The sequence below is a fragment of the Drosophila virilis genome, chromosome 3, assembly GCF_030788295.1.
Source record: "Drosophila virilis strain 15010-1051.87 chromosome 3, Dvir_AGI_RSII-ME, whole genome shotgun sequence".
NCBI classification, from domain to species: Eukaryota; Metazoa; Arthropoda; class Insecta; order Diptera; family Drosophilidae; genus Drosophila; species Drosophila virilis.
The window spans coordinates 24231903-24249410 of NC_091545.1; the positions used below are offsets into that span (position 1 = coordinate 24231903).

Genomic DNA, 17508 nt, shown 5'->3' on the forward strand with positions numbered 1-17508 from the left:
GGACGAGTTGATTACGAGCGATTGTCATTGCGTTGGGGTGACAAGAACCAGCGCCCGCGCTATGCAGCTCGTCGGGCCAACTGAGGTTGAGCGACGGCAACGGTTAGCGGAAACCTTTTATACCATATCATGCTCGCATCATGCCACACATTGTGGTCGAGGTTGCGGATTATGGAACATGATATGTGTGCATGTGTGAGTGTGCCTGCGAGTCTGCGAGTGTGTGTGTGTGTGTGTGTGTGTGTGTGTGTGTGTGTGGTAAGTGAACCAAGTGTAATATTTACAATAACAACCACAATAACATCGATGCCAAAGTATGGGCATGTCTTCCAGGAACTGTCCGCATATAGCATAGCATTTGTTATTGTTTTTGCCGCTTGTTTGTGCTGACACGGAGCTAAGCGACAGTTATTAAGTGGCTTTGATATTGATAGCCTGGCACAGGATAATATTGTCTACATGCATAGAGATCAATACCTAATTTAAGAATAAATATTTTCGGTAACAACATTCGCTCGCTGTAAGAAGTATAAGAAGTTTTAATTAGCGAGCCTCATCTAATTTTGTAACAAAGATAACGCCTCTTAGCTGAAAATCTGTCGAAAATAAATGCTTGCCTTCTTCTAACAGTTTTGGGCAGCAGTTCGTGACAGCTCTCTAATTGTAAGCCTGGTAATTGCCAGTTTTTTAGTAAGGAGGTTGATTTCTTGACCGTTTGCCACTTTGAGCTACTGCAGTTGAACTTTAAACGTTTTTGTTTTTCTTCTTATATATCCGTTAACTGCTGCCACAGCCCCCATCATTTATAACTGTCAACAGTTTTGTGGCTGAAACGCGCCACAGAAACACAAGAAATACGCAAAAACTAATATTTAAGCCATCAGGCTGTGACGAGGGGCAGCGACTTGAGCGGCTGCAGCAACGTCTGATGTGCTGCAGCAGGCTCTCAGTGGCAATTGCCACTCCACATCCACTTGGGTTCGTACCCGCAACCCGCCTGTAACTGCAACTAGACAAACAAATTATGGCCACTGTCAATAGACGCGCATTTCTATGCCAACAAAATTGCCAAGAAGCAAAATAAAAGCAAGGCAAAGCAAAGGAAACGAAACGAAACGAAAAGAAAAGGTTGTAGAAAAAAACAAGTCAAACAAGGAAAAAGGCACCCACAGTTGCACGAACGAATTTGACTGATGCCAAGTTGCCACAACAGTGGAAACGAATTTAGTTTTCTCTACAGTTTTCGTATCTTTTCTTAGATTTTCTGTTGCGAGTGTTTGCCAACTGCGAAAACTGTGAAAACTGTGAAAATTGCCGTCAGGCAGTTGGCCAAAGCCAAACGAAAGAACCAAAGGCAGCGGCAGCAACAGGCGGCTCCCTTGGCTAATCATTGCAATTGGCATTGGAATTGGCTCAAGCTTGCAACATGTTGCAGCAACAAGTCAACAATTTTTTGAATTTGCCTGCATTTTCAATTTGTGTGCAGCAATTTGTATTTTTTCTTAATTTTGTATATTTTATTTTTTGCTAAATCGTCGAAGTTAAAAACTTTGTTGGAGTTTTGCAATTCTTTTTCCTAGACATATTTTTTGTTTGGCCTAAGGACATTTTTGAAATATTCAGGTAAAACTGGCTTGGCATCTGTAGCTGTGTGTGTGTGTGTGTGTAGGCGCATAGTTTGGCAACTAACTAGATTTTATTTTATTTTTATTGTTTTATTTTTTGTTTGCCTACATCAGAAATTGTTTGTGTCCTGCGGCGCTTTACGTGTGTTTGCCAAATTATTTTTTCATTTTATTTTATTTATTTAAAGTTTTTAGTCATTCAAATGTTTTATTGTTTCTGTCCTTTTGGCAATAAAATGAAAATGAATTTAGATGGCCTAAATGAGCTATGCGCCAAATGGAAATTGTGCAAATATTAAGCGATTGTCTACCGGCTCTTTTGTGTTACATTCCAATTGGGAGCATTTTGACAATAAAAACTTTTGCATAGGCGTTAAATCGATGTGGTTAGAAATTTGAAAAAGAGAAGTGCTCGGCTACATTTTACAATTAGTTAAATGAATATAACGAATAAAAACAACGAATTAACAACAGCAATAAATATAGAAGTTTGATCTAATCTAAAAAGGTTTCCAAATGGACTCAACTTCCTGTGCAATCACCTCCAAATGCTATCGCTCTTAAGATCGTAAAGCAACAATTTATATTTGCAAAAATGCATTGCATTTAACCCATATTAGCCATGGCAAATTGATTTGAGACAAACTCTTGAATGGCCGCCGCCCATTTGTGGCACTCCGAGGCCCATTTATCGTTGTTGTTTTTTTATCGACTATTGCGCCTTTGCATAGCTAATTTCCTTTCAAGATAAAGTCATAGACACAAATGGCCATAAATTACGCACTGCTCGGTTCGGCTTGGCTCGGCTCTTTGGCTAAAAATCGCATTTATGTTATCGCCAAAGATAAACGCGAACTGCATTTGCCTCTAGATAGGCATCTACAAGAGCCGCGGGCCGGCTAGTCTGCGAGGCTTTCACTCTATAAATAATATAATCTAAGCATATTTGTAATCAATGCAAGGCTATCACGGCAATTTAATCGCCAACTTTAATTGTAAATTTTTGTGCGCAAACTGGCACAAAAAAACCAAGAAAAACAAAACTAAAATAAGGAGAAAAAAAAACAAAAAATGAGACTACTTTTAATGGCTCTGCATTATAATAATGGCCTATAATGGACGATATCCAAAGGCGATGCTGCGTCAACCAGTTGCTATTTAAGGTCGTTACGACTAAAACATGGCCAGCAATTTTCACTTGATGCATTGACAGCTGACCAACATGCAATATAGGGTAGCAGCTCATTACACACTAACCAGTTTCATGTCGAGTAACCCAATGCGACCACAAAATATGTCGATATATTGCAATATCGCTAAAACGGATGTAGGCAAATATTATATGTATCCCTCTCACCATCTTGCTATCTCTTTCTACGTCTTTTTCTTTCTCTGGTTCAAAATTAACTTCTTATTGCTGCGGCACTTGATTGTTTTCTCACCTGCAGCGTAAAAGGCAACAACGAAGCAGAAACTACCTTACCAGCTACATAGTATATTTCCATTTGCAATTGCTTGGGAGTTAATTCTTCAAATTATGAAAAATATGGCACCTACACTTGAAGCACAACAATTATAGCTAAAAGTCTTCAAACTCACAATAAACATTGCGTTCTAAACAGCTGCCACTACAGTATTTTATTCTGTCCACTTAATGTTAATGCTATGTTAAATAATCATTAACATTTATACGACTGTTAAGTGAGATAAACATCGGATGATACTGTCTAGATTCTTAAAAATTGGACAACTCATAATGCGCGTTAAGCCAAACTTGTTTACAAAATGGGCATGCCCATAGCTGACCTGGTAAAAATACAGAAATTCGTCAAGCGGGCATTTTATCACACCGCACTTTGATTCCTTTGCGGAGTTGCGGAGTCCGAGCTTGGGGTCTGAGCACTAGCAACTGGCAGCTGGCAAGAGTCTCCGCCGCATTTCATCTGTTGGCATGTGTGCTGCGTGTCCATCTCTGCGTGCCCCTTGCTCTGATTGTGTTTACCTGTTCGGGATGCGTGCGATAGATCATCTGTAGTCCAGATATACTGGTGCCCAGCCCTGTTGCAGCCTTGGCCATTGCAGATATTTTAATTAAATTAAACTTTACTTTGAGACACGTGTCGGACTCTGGCATATATCTTTTGTATCTCGCATGTGTGTTTGGTTTGGCATTCGCATCCGCATCCACATCCTCATCCTTATCGACATTGGCCCTGCCTACAGAATTTTACGACAGTTTTTATTCTTTTTCCTGTGCTGCATCTTGTTATTCAATTAAATTTCTGCCTTGTCTGGGTTTTAATTGCATGAAAAATGGTTTTTAACAGTTTGTTTATGTGCAGCTCGAGGCTCTCTCTGAGGTTTGACTAATTGATTGGCCGTGATTGTCAGAACTACAGTAAATTGATTGGAATATCTCTGCCTCAAATATTTTTGCAGCCTGAAGTTGCCACGAAAGTGAATAAAAATGTGGCATATGGTATTTGAGGCAAGCGAATCAACGACAGATTGCATGTAAATAAAGAACTTCGATTCAAAATTTCAATATACGAACTACCATTTCGTTTTGAATGCATATAAAGACACTTTTCTTTTCTACTTTTATTTATTTTCAAAACTTTTCAATTGAAATAGATTTATTAAAGGGGAATTTCCATAAGCCTCTTTATGAACGTATTGTAAGCTAACATTTAACTTAGACTGATTAAAATCCATTCAAACATAGATTTCTTTTCGAGCGACTACTGTACTTAAGCTCAGCTTAAGTTCATATTTAATCGAGTCTATGCCATTCGTCTGACATTTTAGGTCTATTAAATTTAGTCACACAAACACTCATGTTTCCTCATCTTTAGTTATTCATCAAATTCTCTATTACAGAACATAAATGTTTGACCTACAAAAACCTTTTCAACTTTTGACTTTACTTCACAAAGAGTTATCGTGCCTGTTGGCCCTTTAGATGACATGTCATTGTTATTGTTGTTGGTTTGCCATGCCATGCCAACCCACATCGGCTAACACAATTTGGTCACGATTTAAGCAACGCACACGCCAGGAATTCATCAACAACATGCAAAGCTCCCCCGCCGCAAACGGGCAGAGTAAAATTTCGGCGTCGCATTTCTCCAATTTGCCTGATAAGAAGCGTTTAGCTAAAAACATGCGCCAAATTACAGCAAATTTCTCAATGTTATGCGAACACAGTTACCCACACCCGAAATTCTGTAGATTTTATGGCACTGGGGCACATAAATCAAACGAAAGTGAGGGAAAGAGACGCAAAACGTTGCATGTCGGTTGTTTCGTCAAACATTGATTCGAACTTTGTGCTGCGAAATTTTATAGCCACGTCACGCAAATCTAGATAGTCACAACAATAAAGGAGCAGGAATAAAAGTAGGCTGCTATTTGCACTTGTCGATATGCAACATTGGGCAAATGTTCATTGACGTAATACCCATATACGGGCCGGAAGTGGCCACAAAAACCGCAACTGGCTGGCAAAACTACAAGCAAACTTCGCAATTCACAATTGGAGACTTTGTAGCCACAAATCAGAAATCACGAATCATGTTATCGCTGTGATTTGTCAGCTGAGACCCCCACAGGCATCCCCTGTTGGCATCGCCCCGTGCTCCGACCGGCACGTTCATTGTAATTAACGCTGTAATCAAATTGAAGACCCATGTCAAATGGGCCTCATGACAGATCGGCATCAGCATCTGCATCTGCATTGGCTTCGGCAACTGGCTCTGCCCACAATTTGGCCTTCTGCTAGTCAAACAACTTCAACTACTTCTATTTCAATTGGGCCAGACATGCACATCTCATCTCAGCTCAGCTTCAAAACGTTAACGTAGTCGATCCATCATCAAGCTCGAGTTTTCAAATCAGTTGGCGTTTTCTTTCAGTTGTCTCTTGGCTTGCAGTTGGCTTTCGTGAGGGGCAAAACTAGTTTTCCCAAGGGTTTTGCCGCAAATCAAATAGACCAATGTGATCCAAGAAGAAAGGCATGTTTATAAATAGCAAATACAACCTGTCGTAAAGATTTTAAGATATGTTGGCCAAGCTACTAAGATCCTTATCTGATTTAAATGTACATATATAATTAGCTGGTCTTGCCCGGGCTTACACGCGCTATTTTCTGCAAATTTTTTGATAGCACGTTTTCACCCGTTTTCCGCCCGTGGAACATTCAAATATACCAATACTATCTTAAGGCGCGTGTCAAGGATTCTGGCATTGGTTCTATTGGTTAACAAGAAAGTTTAAAGCAATTTTTGTAAAAATAAGTTCAGCTTCCTCTCTTTGTTGTTTCCCCAATCGGGAGAGACAGTTCTACGTAAAAATTATAAAAGAGTATTTAATAAAACACCCAGATATTCTGATAAGTTTCTATTCATATTTTAAAGAGAGAAGTTTTCTAGAATTATAGATAAATTTTCCCCATATAAAAAGCCAAGTAATAATAATACTCGCTAGAGTATTTCGAGTTCGACCTATCATTTCTTAACATAATAGTTTTCAGTTATGTTTCACATTCTGCCCACGCTTTTGTTCGTGTCCAGCCTGTTTCTACGTGTCTCTCTTCCCCTCTCCCCATCACACCCTCTCTGCTTGCTCTACATATGTATGCACGCTCCATAGACTGTCATGATTTACAGTTATGACAATTTTAAGTTGGTTCATTAGAGGCAGACACAGAGATGCAGACTTAAATGCACTTACTTACAGCTACAAATAGAGTTTACGTTGCGACTACTTATAAAATCCCTGCCTCCCTCTCCATCTCTCACTATCTCTATCCCTCTCTCTCTCTCTCTCTCTCTCTCTTTCTCTAGCTCTGTGGCTGTCTCCTAGTTGCTGGGTGTGTGCGTGTCTCAATGTCTATGTTATGATTGAAGATGATTACAAATGTCTTCTTATGGCAATTGCCTCTTTGTTGTTTGTTGTAGAGTTGCCTGTCGTGTTGCATATTTCCCAACTCGGCCATTTGTAGTTCCAGTCGTTCCGACGTCCAGTCGTGGTATTCATGATGGTTTGTGTCCACACTTAATTAATAGCCCCTGTCAGCATTTTTGAGCAAAGGCATCCGACAGTTTGAGCTGCGTATACTTAAAGCTAAATGGAATCTGCCTAATGGTTCCTTAACTATTTATTTATGGCTTAGCCGCAGACGCTGGTAATAATAATGAAATGATGGCATGTCAGGCCCTAGAATCTTGTATACGCCATGCTAATTGAACGACTTTAGTTGCGCTTTAAATGTTGCTTTTACTGGTCCAAGATTAAAAGCAACTCAAACACATTGAAAGGCCAAATAAATGTCATGAGAATTGCATAGCAAGGCGCAGTTTTTGGATGATGCTTGGTTAGCTAATATATTTATTTTTTCTTTCGCATGTCAGAGAGTTATCAGAGAATGAAAGTAACTGAGTTACCTATAATATGAGAAGCACTTAGTCTCAATTAATGCTACAGCAGGTGCTCATTTAAATTTCATATGCCCAGCTTAAAGCTCTGATATTTTATAATTTATCTGAGCCTTGTTTTTAAGCATTCATATGCGCTTTTTAGCAGCTGTTCGACATTATCAATGGCTCTGCTAAAAAGATTTGACCGCCTCGTTTTCTGCTGCTGCCCATAAACCTTTAACAACTTCTTTATAAACCTGCTTCACAGCCCCCACTCCCCTTTCACCTGACAGACACATTTATATAAATCTATATATCAGGCATTTATGCATATACACACACATATAGAGAATATTTCCTCCTGGGAGTAGCGACAAGCCAAGCGCTGAGCATAAAATTTATGATTTGCCTTTTGGCAGCCTTTTCTGACGGCAACTGCAACTTGGACTTGGACTGGGGCGACATCGATTCGCGTTATACATTCGACATGGGACAAACTGAAACGAGTTTCCAGTTGCCCATTTGTGGACTTTGTAGCTGGCTGCAACTTCAGGTCCACGATCTGAACTCGATCTTCAATACGAGTCGTGCCTTTTAATTAAGCTGCCTGGACAGGAGCTCCAGTTCCAATTCCAAATCGAACTCGTATATGGTATCTCTGGACGAGGTGTTAACTGGCCCAACTGGCGACTCCAATTTGTATTTGTCCAAAAGAAACTATAACCAAATGCCCCAAGGTATCCCAGACCAAAAATTTCAATTCTGTCCAGTCTGCGATTATTTATGGAGCGGGTCACATGAAGTTAGCAAGTTTATTGGCCCAAGGACCACTTAATATGTCAGTCGGTGAGTCCCGATGCGGCTATATTCGTATTCGTATTCGTATTCGTATTCGTATTTGTATTTGCATTTGTAGCTGTTTCTTTTTGGGAGTTTGGGGCGGCCATTTTGCCATTTTGTAGCGACCCTTTTTTTGCAAATGATCTCTCTGCATACTTATTTATGGGCCAAGTTCTTTTACTTTTGCTACCAATGTTTGCAATTGTCTGGCCAGCAGACAATGGGCATTATAAATTCATCAGACTGTCGCTCTGACATACACACACACAAGAGAGTCGGATAAGATGAGAGAGAGAGAGAGAGAGCCCTGGCTGCATAATGTATATGGATCTGTGTTGCTGAGTATCTAAGTATCTGCGAGATGCCTTTGGTCACAAAATGGTGCAGCGCTTAGCGAACAATGCAAACAATAAGCAAGCCAAAAGGTTCCAAGAGAAAGTGCTCAACTTGCACATATCCTATAAAACACTCTGCTTAACATTTAACCACATTCCAGGGCCTTGTGTTTGGTTCAAAGCTTTAACCGCTTGAGAATTATATGAAAAGGCGAATAAGCTGGCAAAAGCACTTTAACCCTTGCTGATCTAGTTGTCTTATGGAGATGCCACCTTTTAGCACACTCATACAGAGTATAACAAACTTATGCCCACTTCAACAGTGCTCGCTTTACAGGGTATCAAAAAAGGATGTCTGCTTTGTGGTTGACATTTGTTTTGTTTGTTGTTGCCATTGTTGTTGCTGTTCTCATTGTTGTTGCTGTTGTTTGTTTTGCGTCGGCTTCTAGCTTTTGTTTTTAATTGTGTCAAATTTTGTGGGCGCGCACATAGAAGCGCCTGGTGGATTGCACATCTCCATCTCGCCAAAGTGGAGCACTGCGGCAGTAGGTGCAAAATCAAAAGCCACTTCACAAAATATTTCCAAAGACCACACAAAAAGGTCTGCCATATTGTTTTGTTATATCTGAATAGCAGAATGAGTGGGCCAGGGGTTAGAGGCAGGGACTGGCGCACTGGAGCGAGTGCAATTGGAGCGATGATTAAACATGCAACAGCGTCCTGCCAACAGAAATATTCGTCGGGTTTTTAGTCGAGAACTTGCAAAAGCAAACAAACTATATATAAAAGTAAAAAACTGTTGCATATGAACTGCAACAAAAGCCTGAAGGCGCTACAAAATGTACATAGAAAACGGGATTTCGGGATCTTAAAACCCTCTAAAATAGGTCTGAAATGTTGCATAAAAATTTGTTAACATTTTGCTTGGAAAATAAATTAAAACTTCTGATAATTGCAAAGTTGATCATTTCCAGCCGAGAACTTTAAAATATTTACAAATTTGTTTAAAATTCGTTAAGCAAAAATGTCAAATATTCTATGATATTTGATATACATTATAATTTCATATTATTTTTTATAAATGCACATTTTAAATGGGACTTGGAAAATTTTATAATGTTATTTATTTTAAATGCTCATATTGAATACTGTGAAACTTTTGTTACCTAAAACTTAACAAATTTTTCCATTTAGTATGTCATTTGGTCTAGTCAGTAATTGTTCAAAGCTGCCCAGTTTCAGTTTTAGCTGGGATTTATTTACCGTAGCAATCGGACATAAAAAGGTGTCAACTGAATTGTGCGCTGGCTTTAATGCTGGGTGTGGTCAGTTGGTCAGCTGTTGGCCAGTTATTAGAGCAAATGTGAGATTTTGTGTCAACTCAAATCGTATAGAATTGGCGCGTGGCCTGGCATTAAATACTTGTAATTAAATATTTTAACAGTCGGCTGTCAGAGCAAAGTCGCCAGGCAAACGTTGGCATTTAGGAAAGACAAAACACTGCATAAATATATATATATATATATATATATATATGTATATGTGAAACTTTGTTTAGCATTTAGCATTTGGTAACAACGGCCCACACAGCATTTCAGGCGACAACTTGTGAAATGGCAATGCGAGACAGTCACAAAGTTGTCAGTCAGTTGGTTAATCTATCAATAGTGGGCACCTTTTGCGTAGGCAGCCGAGCGATGGTAGACGCCAGTAATACCCTGTAGTAGCATAGGGCATGGGGTAAGCGTTAAATGAATTGGCTTCTTCTTATTATCGAGAATTGAGAGTAGAGAATTGAGGGGAAAAAATCGCACAATTCAAAATTTTAAAATAAAATTAAATTTATCATAAGCTGAGATCTTTTAATTTAATTAACAGAGTATGCCATGGTATATCATAAATATTTTATTTACTTTAGTTTGGTGAATCTTTTACGCCCTGAGTATATTGTACATTTTACAGGGTATATCAAAGTTTAAATTTAATTTGTTAAATATGTACTTGTGCAGCAACAAAATGTATCTACTTAAAGTTTTGAAGTAATGTTAAAAATGTTGTTTACAGTTTCACTTTCAAATTGTTGCCTCGGGACAAAGGAAAGTGGATGACAAAAAGAATAGAGAAAAGGCGACGTGTTCTTTTAGACATTGTTATTGTTTTTGTTGTAGCTGTTGATATTGTCACTTAGTAGTAGCTGTTGTTGGTGTTGTTTTAGTTGCTGTTGTCAACGTCCTGTTCAGTCACTCAAAGCTGGCTAAGAGGAGCGAACGGAAAAATAGCAAAAGAAAAACAAAATACAAAATAAAAGAAAATTGTTTGCCATCGAGTCTTCTGGTAATTTTTATGGATTTACACAGGATTTAATGCAAGGACGAAAGACACACAAACACATATGAGAGAGAGAGAGAGAGAGAGCGGGAGTCGAAGGGAGTGAATGATGGAGAAAGTCAGCTTAAGTAGCCGGAAGATACTTCTTTTTTTTTTGCGAATTAATTGAGTTGAAATTGTTGTTGTTGTTGTTTTTGCCGTCGCTGTGCGAAAAACAAATAAATTGTCATCATCAGCCTCGCATTTATTGGTTATAAATTGATCAATTGGAGCGGAAAATATTAAGTGGATTATAGTTTTAATGCTGCCCGGACTCGAACTTAACTGTGGCTATTTGTTAAAGGACATTGCGCAAAATAAATTGCACAGATTGCAAACGAAGGGCAACAGATATTTATATTTATATTTATGTTTATATGGCGCTTGCCATGCGGGAGGACAGCTGGATTCCCGCCTCGAGTCGGGCAGTCGAACAGCTCGGCACTTGTCTGCAGTGTCCACTAAAATGATTATAAGGCCACTTCGTGTTGCTCAGAGATTAGTGAACAGCTTTCAATGCTGATATTGACAAATGCGGGCCAACGCAGGGGAAGGACACGCAGCACAACTCGAGGCTGGCAAAGTCAAAGGAATTCGCTGTGCATCAGCATTAAAACCAAAGTAGGAGGTAGCTCTAGTGGGGAGTGCTCAACTAGGAGATACTCTGTCACTTCTACATACACCAAATGAAATATACCTTATCTGTACATACTATTCTAGAAGCTACATGTCAGATTTGAAGACTAACTCCTAAAATCCAAGCACTTTGCCCATAAACCAGAATTTCAATATTATTATTTTTATGGCTCCGAGATCCTTGCGTTCATACAAACGGACAGACGGACAGACGGACATGGCTAGAGATCGACTCGGCTATTGAAGCTGATCAAGAATATATATACATAAAGACATTTTACCCTTTTAGCCATGCACCCAAAAAGACAAACACATTTTAAACTGTGCTGAGACTTGCGAGCCGAAGTTTTTCATGTCAGCAAACGAAATATACTGAGAGCACGCCCATTGCCGCCCACATATATTAGTCTAAGAACATGTGAAACTTACTCCATTTTTAACATATCTAAGCTTAATTTAACTAAACAGATTGCGAAGTCGTTCAACTCGGCTACCCTATTTATAACAGATATATATACGCTCGAAATGTATACACTAAGGCCTAGGATAAATGTATACTTGCGTTTGGCAAATCCTCTTAAATAAATTAAGTTGACTTCGGCGATTGTGAAATTATAAAATCAAATTACCCAAACCCAGCAGGCCGAGAGCCAGGCAAAGCATTTCTATGGAATTAGTTTGGGTACGTTTTAAAATAATCATGATCCTTGTAGGACATTCAACATATGCAACGGCTTTTCTTTTGGGCGCCGCACAACAAAGTTTATTATGCAAAGGCAACGGGCCGTTGTCCTGCTCAATGCCACAAAAGGCAATCACTTGATAGGCCCCAAAAAAGGATTGCCGGGAATTGTGGGGATCGTTGGGCTTATGGGGATTAGCGGCAGCTGAAATGTACCAGAAAACGGCAGACAATCAATTACCGATTCGCTTGGCTGCCTGCTTTCTGTAGCTTTCAATTCATCAATTAAAAGACCGCCAAGCAGTCATATCCTTCCCTCGCACGCTTCGTCTCGTCTCGTCTCGTTTGCCTAGCGAAATGCGTCAAAAGCGTTTCAAATGAGCCTTTTAATGGGTTTACGATTTTCCATACAACAACAGCAACAACAAATAGTCACAGGACTTTTCTAATATTAACCCAACTGGTCCTCTTGCGCTCTGTGATTAATTTATTTTTGGCAGCCCCAGTCCGGATTAGGGGACATTATGGGGGCATTGGGGGCGTGCCTGTCCGCACATATAACCATCAATCGGGCATTGGCCCAGCAATCGCTGTCAGTGTGTGTAAACTTAATTCCTGCTCATTTTTAAGCGAGACAAACCCGTACAGACGCCCCAGCCGACCCCCGCCCCGGGGCAGACAGGCACCCCGGCAGCCCCTTCATCAAATTGACAAAATGACGGTCGGGCTGCGCTTCGCTAGTTAATGAAACACTCGAAAGAGTTACACAACGGCGTGCATCGAGTGTAAATATGTATACACCCGAAGCGCCATGGAATTGCGTTTTTGGATTGTGCGGTTCGCTCTCTACCCTCTGCAAATCCGTTCGAATTGTTGTCGTGGTTTTGGATTACGAATTTCGATCAAATGTTAATCCAATCGATTGAGTGTTGTGCTAGAATGCGTGGACGAGAGCACTTCAGCTGTTGCGTATCATACAAAATAGAAACACAAACTGAGATTAGAGCAGAAAACGAAAAGAGAAAATATTTAAGGATTATTTATATTCGATGAGCCTCGTAAAAATGTATATATATTAAAGGCATTAGGTTATATAGAAATTCCACATAATGTGTAAAGAATATTTATAGTTCATGAGCTTCGTATTATTAAAGATTTTATTCAAACATTTGGCTAATAGCATTAGTCTCATCATTGTTATTAGTTATAAATTGTCTGGCAATTGATCCTCATAATCACCATAAGTTAGTTTTGTTATAATAAACATTGTCATCTCATGTTGGAAATCACAATAACCAAATGCTTAACGGCTTTTCGTGGAGATTCAATACACGATATTCTTAGGCACTTTCATTGTCATTAACAATGCAACTAATGCTTATCTAATGCTTAGCCATACAGGGCGCCAATCCTAAATAATGGTAGCTAATTCACTTCGTATTTCTTTCAGCCTTTCAGCCTCAATCTCAAGTGTGCAAGTGAACAAGCTGCGAAATTTCGCACGCAGCTCTCGAAAAAGGTATTTAAGGCATGCCATAGCGAGAGTTGTGTTCCTCATGACGATTAGGAGAAACTCACGCACACCAGGGAGAAACACAAGAGAGAAGCAAAAAAAAAAAAAGGGAAGACAAGAAAAAGCAAACAAAGTGTGTCTAGCAGCTACACGGATAGATATGTATCCGTAAGATACTTTTAGCCAGGCAAACGTGTGAATTATCCTGCCTCAAAGTATTTAATGCGCTTTACACATGGCAACAAGCAAGGGGCAGAGCCCAATGAACAGGACAGCAAATGCACACACACACACACACACACACACACACACTCGGGCATGAGTAAACAAGCAATGAGAGCAATTGAAGGGCACATTGTATTAAAAATAGAAAATAAATGGAGGGAAAATACAACAACAAAAATAATTGAGAGAAAAGAATCGTCTTCGGAATGCCGCATATCAAATACCCTTGCTGGCAACATTTATGCATATATCCATGTATATATAGATATATAAATATATACACTCAACGGAAAATCCCTTGGTTGCATAAATGAGTCCAGTTTGCAGTTAGTTATATTTTCTGAAGGAGCAGTTTTTAAGAGATAAAAATAGAAAAATAGACATCTTCCGACGGCAAAAGATAAAAATAAAAATAAAAGATGTAAATACAAATTATTGTTTCACAAAAAGGCTGAGAAATCCCAAATAAATCTAGGTTTTTGGGCCCATCACGAATTTCGATATAACAAAAACTTTTTCATGTATTAATTTTAAATACTTTATAATTTCCGATTTCTATATTGTACAGATTAAGATTTCCTAAGAACAATTTAATTTAAGCAAAATCTATATTGACAAAAGGAAGACCAATGCATTAGACGATAATACTTTTTATAATTTTAATGAAATTTTCAAAAACTTCCAATATTTTAGTCTATATTTTCTTCCGTGACAGAAAAAATACTCGTTTAGATAATTTGTCAAGATTTAAAGATAAAATTCATGAAATTTCTATCTTACATATTTAAGAAAAATACAAAAAATTGTTAAGATTAATTTAATATACTTTCAATAAAATCAATATCAACAAATGGAGAGCTACGCACGAGAAAGTTGTTGATTTTCCATTTGAGAATTAAAAAACAAAAATAATAATATGGATATTCGAACTGTTTTAAGTGCAATACATAGAAGCTAATATGAGTATATTTTAAAGATATTTGTTTACTAATGTAACGAACAAAATATCTTTTCGATTAGCTTTGACAATCTTTAGATAAAATACTTTAAATCTCACACCTGCTTGACATATCGAACTTGTTACACTTTTCACAACAGATTGCATAATATCCACGGCGAGGGTATACAAATAAAAATCAGCCGCAGCAGAGAGAACAAGAATAATAACAACAATAATATTAAAGGCATTTGATCATTACTCATAAAAACAAACAGCGAGGGAAGATGAAGGGGGTGCAGATGGAGAAGTCGCCGGTGCAGGGGAAAAAAAAGAGTAAACAGTTGTGGAAAACGACTTGTGGAAAAGCGAGACAATGACGAAGCTGATGATGCCGCTGATAATGATGATGATAATGATGATGATGATGATGATGAAGAGCAGCCAACTGGCTGGCTAGAAAATTAATTATACAACGTGAAAATGCGCTGAAATACATATTATCGGGGAGTGGAAGGAGAGGGGTTCGCTATTAAGCGTTAGCTCGTTTTTCGGCTATTGGAAGCGTAAGCCATAAGCAGGCATTACAAATTGCATCGAACGGGAAACTGGTTTCCCAAAACAAGCCAAATGCGCAAGTGAAGAAGAAGATGACGCAGAAGAAGAAGAAGAAGACGATGAAAAGCAAGCGAAAGCAAACAAACAAAGTCTAGAGACAGGGGATAGAGTATTCTTTGAGCCGTTTTACCTGCTGCCAGTACTCAATACTGGCAGGTAGACATCCCAGCGGCCAGCACAGGGTGACTCCGAATTCGACTGCGACTCGCCGACTCGAAGACTCCCCGCAGCTCGGCCTGGTGGTTGAAATTAATTCTACTACGCAACAGGATATGCACTTTTTTTATACTTGTTTTTGACTGTTCCAGGAGCAGAGCATATTGCATATGGAGTTCAAATGAAGACATAAAATGGCAGTGGACCCGAATGAAACGATGTGTACATAAAAAACTGCACTTATTTTGGATATGATCAGTAGATAAAGTAGCTTCTAACTATGCAGGGTATTCGAGTAAGTAAATCTGATCACCTTAACAGCTGAACACGAGCGACGGAAACTCTCACCTGATCAGCAACTAACAGTTATCAAAACAACAACAGAACATTCACAACATTTACTAAAAAAAGAATTTTTTAGATTAACGTTGCTAGAAAACAGTAAGAGCCACAAAAAGTTTAAGTAAACAATAATATACGAACTTTCATTATTAAGAATATCTACCTCGTTATTTAGAGGAATATATCTATATATGTACATATACGTAAAAATGAACCAGCAAGAAATTGTTCTGAGAAATGTTTCACCTCTCATTAATAAACGTTATTCTGTTATATCTGCATCAAGGCTTCGCCATTTTGCATTTTACACTCATTTTAGACTACGTCACATTTGCGCTCAATACTGTCAAACACATTGAGTAACAAATAGAGAGAGAGCTTTGATTACCGTTATAAAGTTCATGTATTGTACTATTTATTACTCAATGCCTTCAACATATGCTCAATCTCCTTTGCAGTTTCGCACGTTCTTTCCTCTTACGCTTTGATCTATTGGCTTTTCTCTTATGGCATGCATTCTCTTAATTTCTTATCTCTGTTGAGGTACCGCAATTTAAGATTCCCTTTTGTGATCTGCACTGTGCACTTTACGCTTAATTCATATCTATGGCGCTTACCTTTCCGCCAACTTTCAGCTCATAGCCCATGCCCAGAGGCGTCTTCAGCTGCACTGGGCACACGAATCCTATGTTCCGATGGGGGCTGTCCACGCTGATCTGATGCTTGCGCGTGGTCACTTTGGGTGCGCTGCGCGTGGGCGCCGGGGTGGAGGAGGAGGCGGTGGTGTTCTCGGCGACACAGAGATCCTCGCCGCCGTGCACGGGAAACTTGGAGCACTCGAGATTCTCGGGCCAATTGAAGTTGTATGTTTTCATGAGGGTCTCGCAGACGCGCGCGGATTCGCAGAGCGAGCGGCAGGGCGGAATGGGACGCTCCAGTATGGTGCAGACGGGCACATAGAGGGAGCAGAGAAATAACTGTAGATCGGCGCTGCAGCCGATTTTGACCAACGGCGCAAACTGATGCACCTCCAGGCCCGCCTCCTCCTGCTTGGTGTGGCCAATCAGATTGGGCATTATCGTCATATTATAGGGTATATTCTTGCATATGGATATGGTGATGGGCTCGCAGCGATTGTGATGTGGAAAGCCGTCCAGCGAGCTGGCCGAGCTGCCGGTCAAGTCGGACCGATAATACGAGCTGGCGTCTAACGGTGTCTGATCGTAGCGCTGCGCGCTCTGCAGCAGCGCCGGCAGCAGCAGCAGCAGAAGCGGCTGAAGCAGCATTTTTCGACTTTTGTACATTTCGCAGAACCGTATTAAAAATTTCTTTTATTGGTTGGAGCGTTTTTGGCTCGTGGATATCTTGAGTAAATTTTCAATGCTTTGCGGGATTCTTAAAGCTCGGACATTTTGACTAAAACACACACACACACACACGCAAACACAAGCACAATGGCGTGGGCGAGGGCGAGGGCGAGGACGAGAGCAGGGCGTTGAAAATAATATATTTAAAACATTTTTCCAAGCGGCAAATAAAAATAACTGACCCTCTGAGATACAAATGCAAACATGTATTTCTATATGGAATACAGTAACATTTATTGTGCCATAAATTCTTCGAGTCTGTCGGTCTTGATATCCAGGAGATGCCTTCTACTGGATTTAACATATATTTACACAACTTTTACATAACTTTTTGATATTAAAATATGGTTACAGGGTATACAAGTCATAAGAAAGCTTAATGTAGCTATACTGTTTCTAATGCCAGCAGCTCTTGGTAAGCTACTCGGCAATCATTGACCAAATATTT

The 17508-nt window shown here is 39.4% G+C and overlaps 1 protein-coding gene across 1 annotated transcript in view; it reads right to left on the reverse strand.

The window, feature by feature from the left end:
- Positions 1-17205, reverse strand: part of fz (frizzled class receptor) — a 98004-nt gene extending 80799 nt beyond the window's left edge. Inside the window, exon 1 of the mRNA XM_002048354.4 lies at positions 16311-17205. Coding sequence (XP_002048390.2) covers positions 16311-16997 — 687 coding nt within the window. The 5' untranslated portion in view covers positions 16998-17205. The remainder of the gene's footprint in view (positions 1-16310) is intronic.
- Positions 17206-17508: the final 303 nt, after the last annotated feature.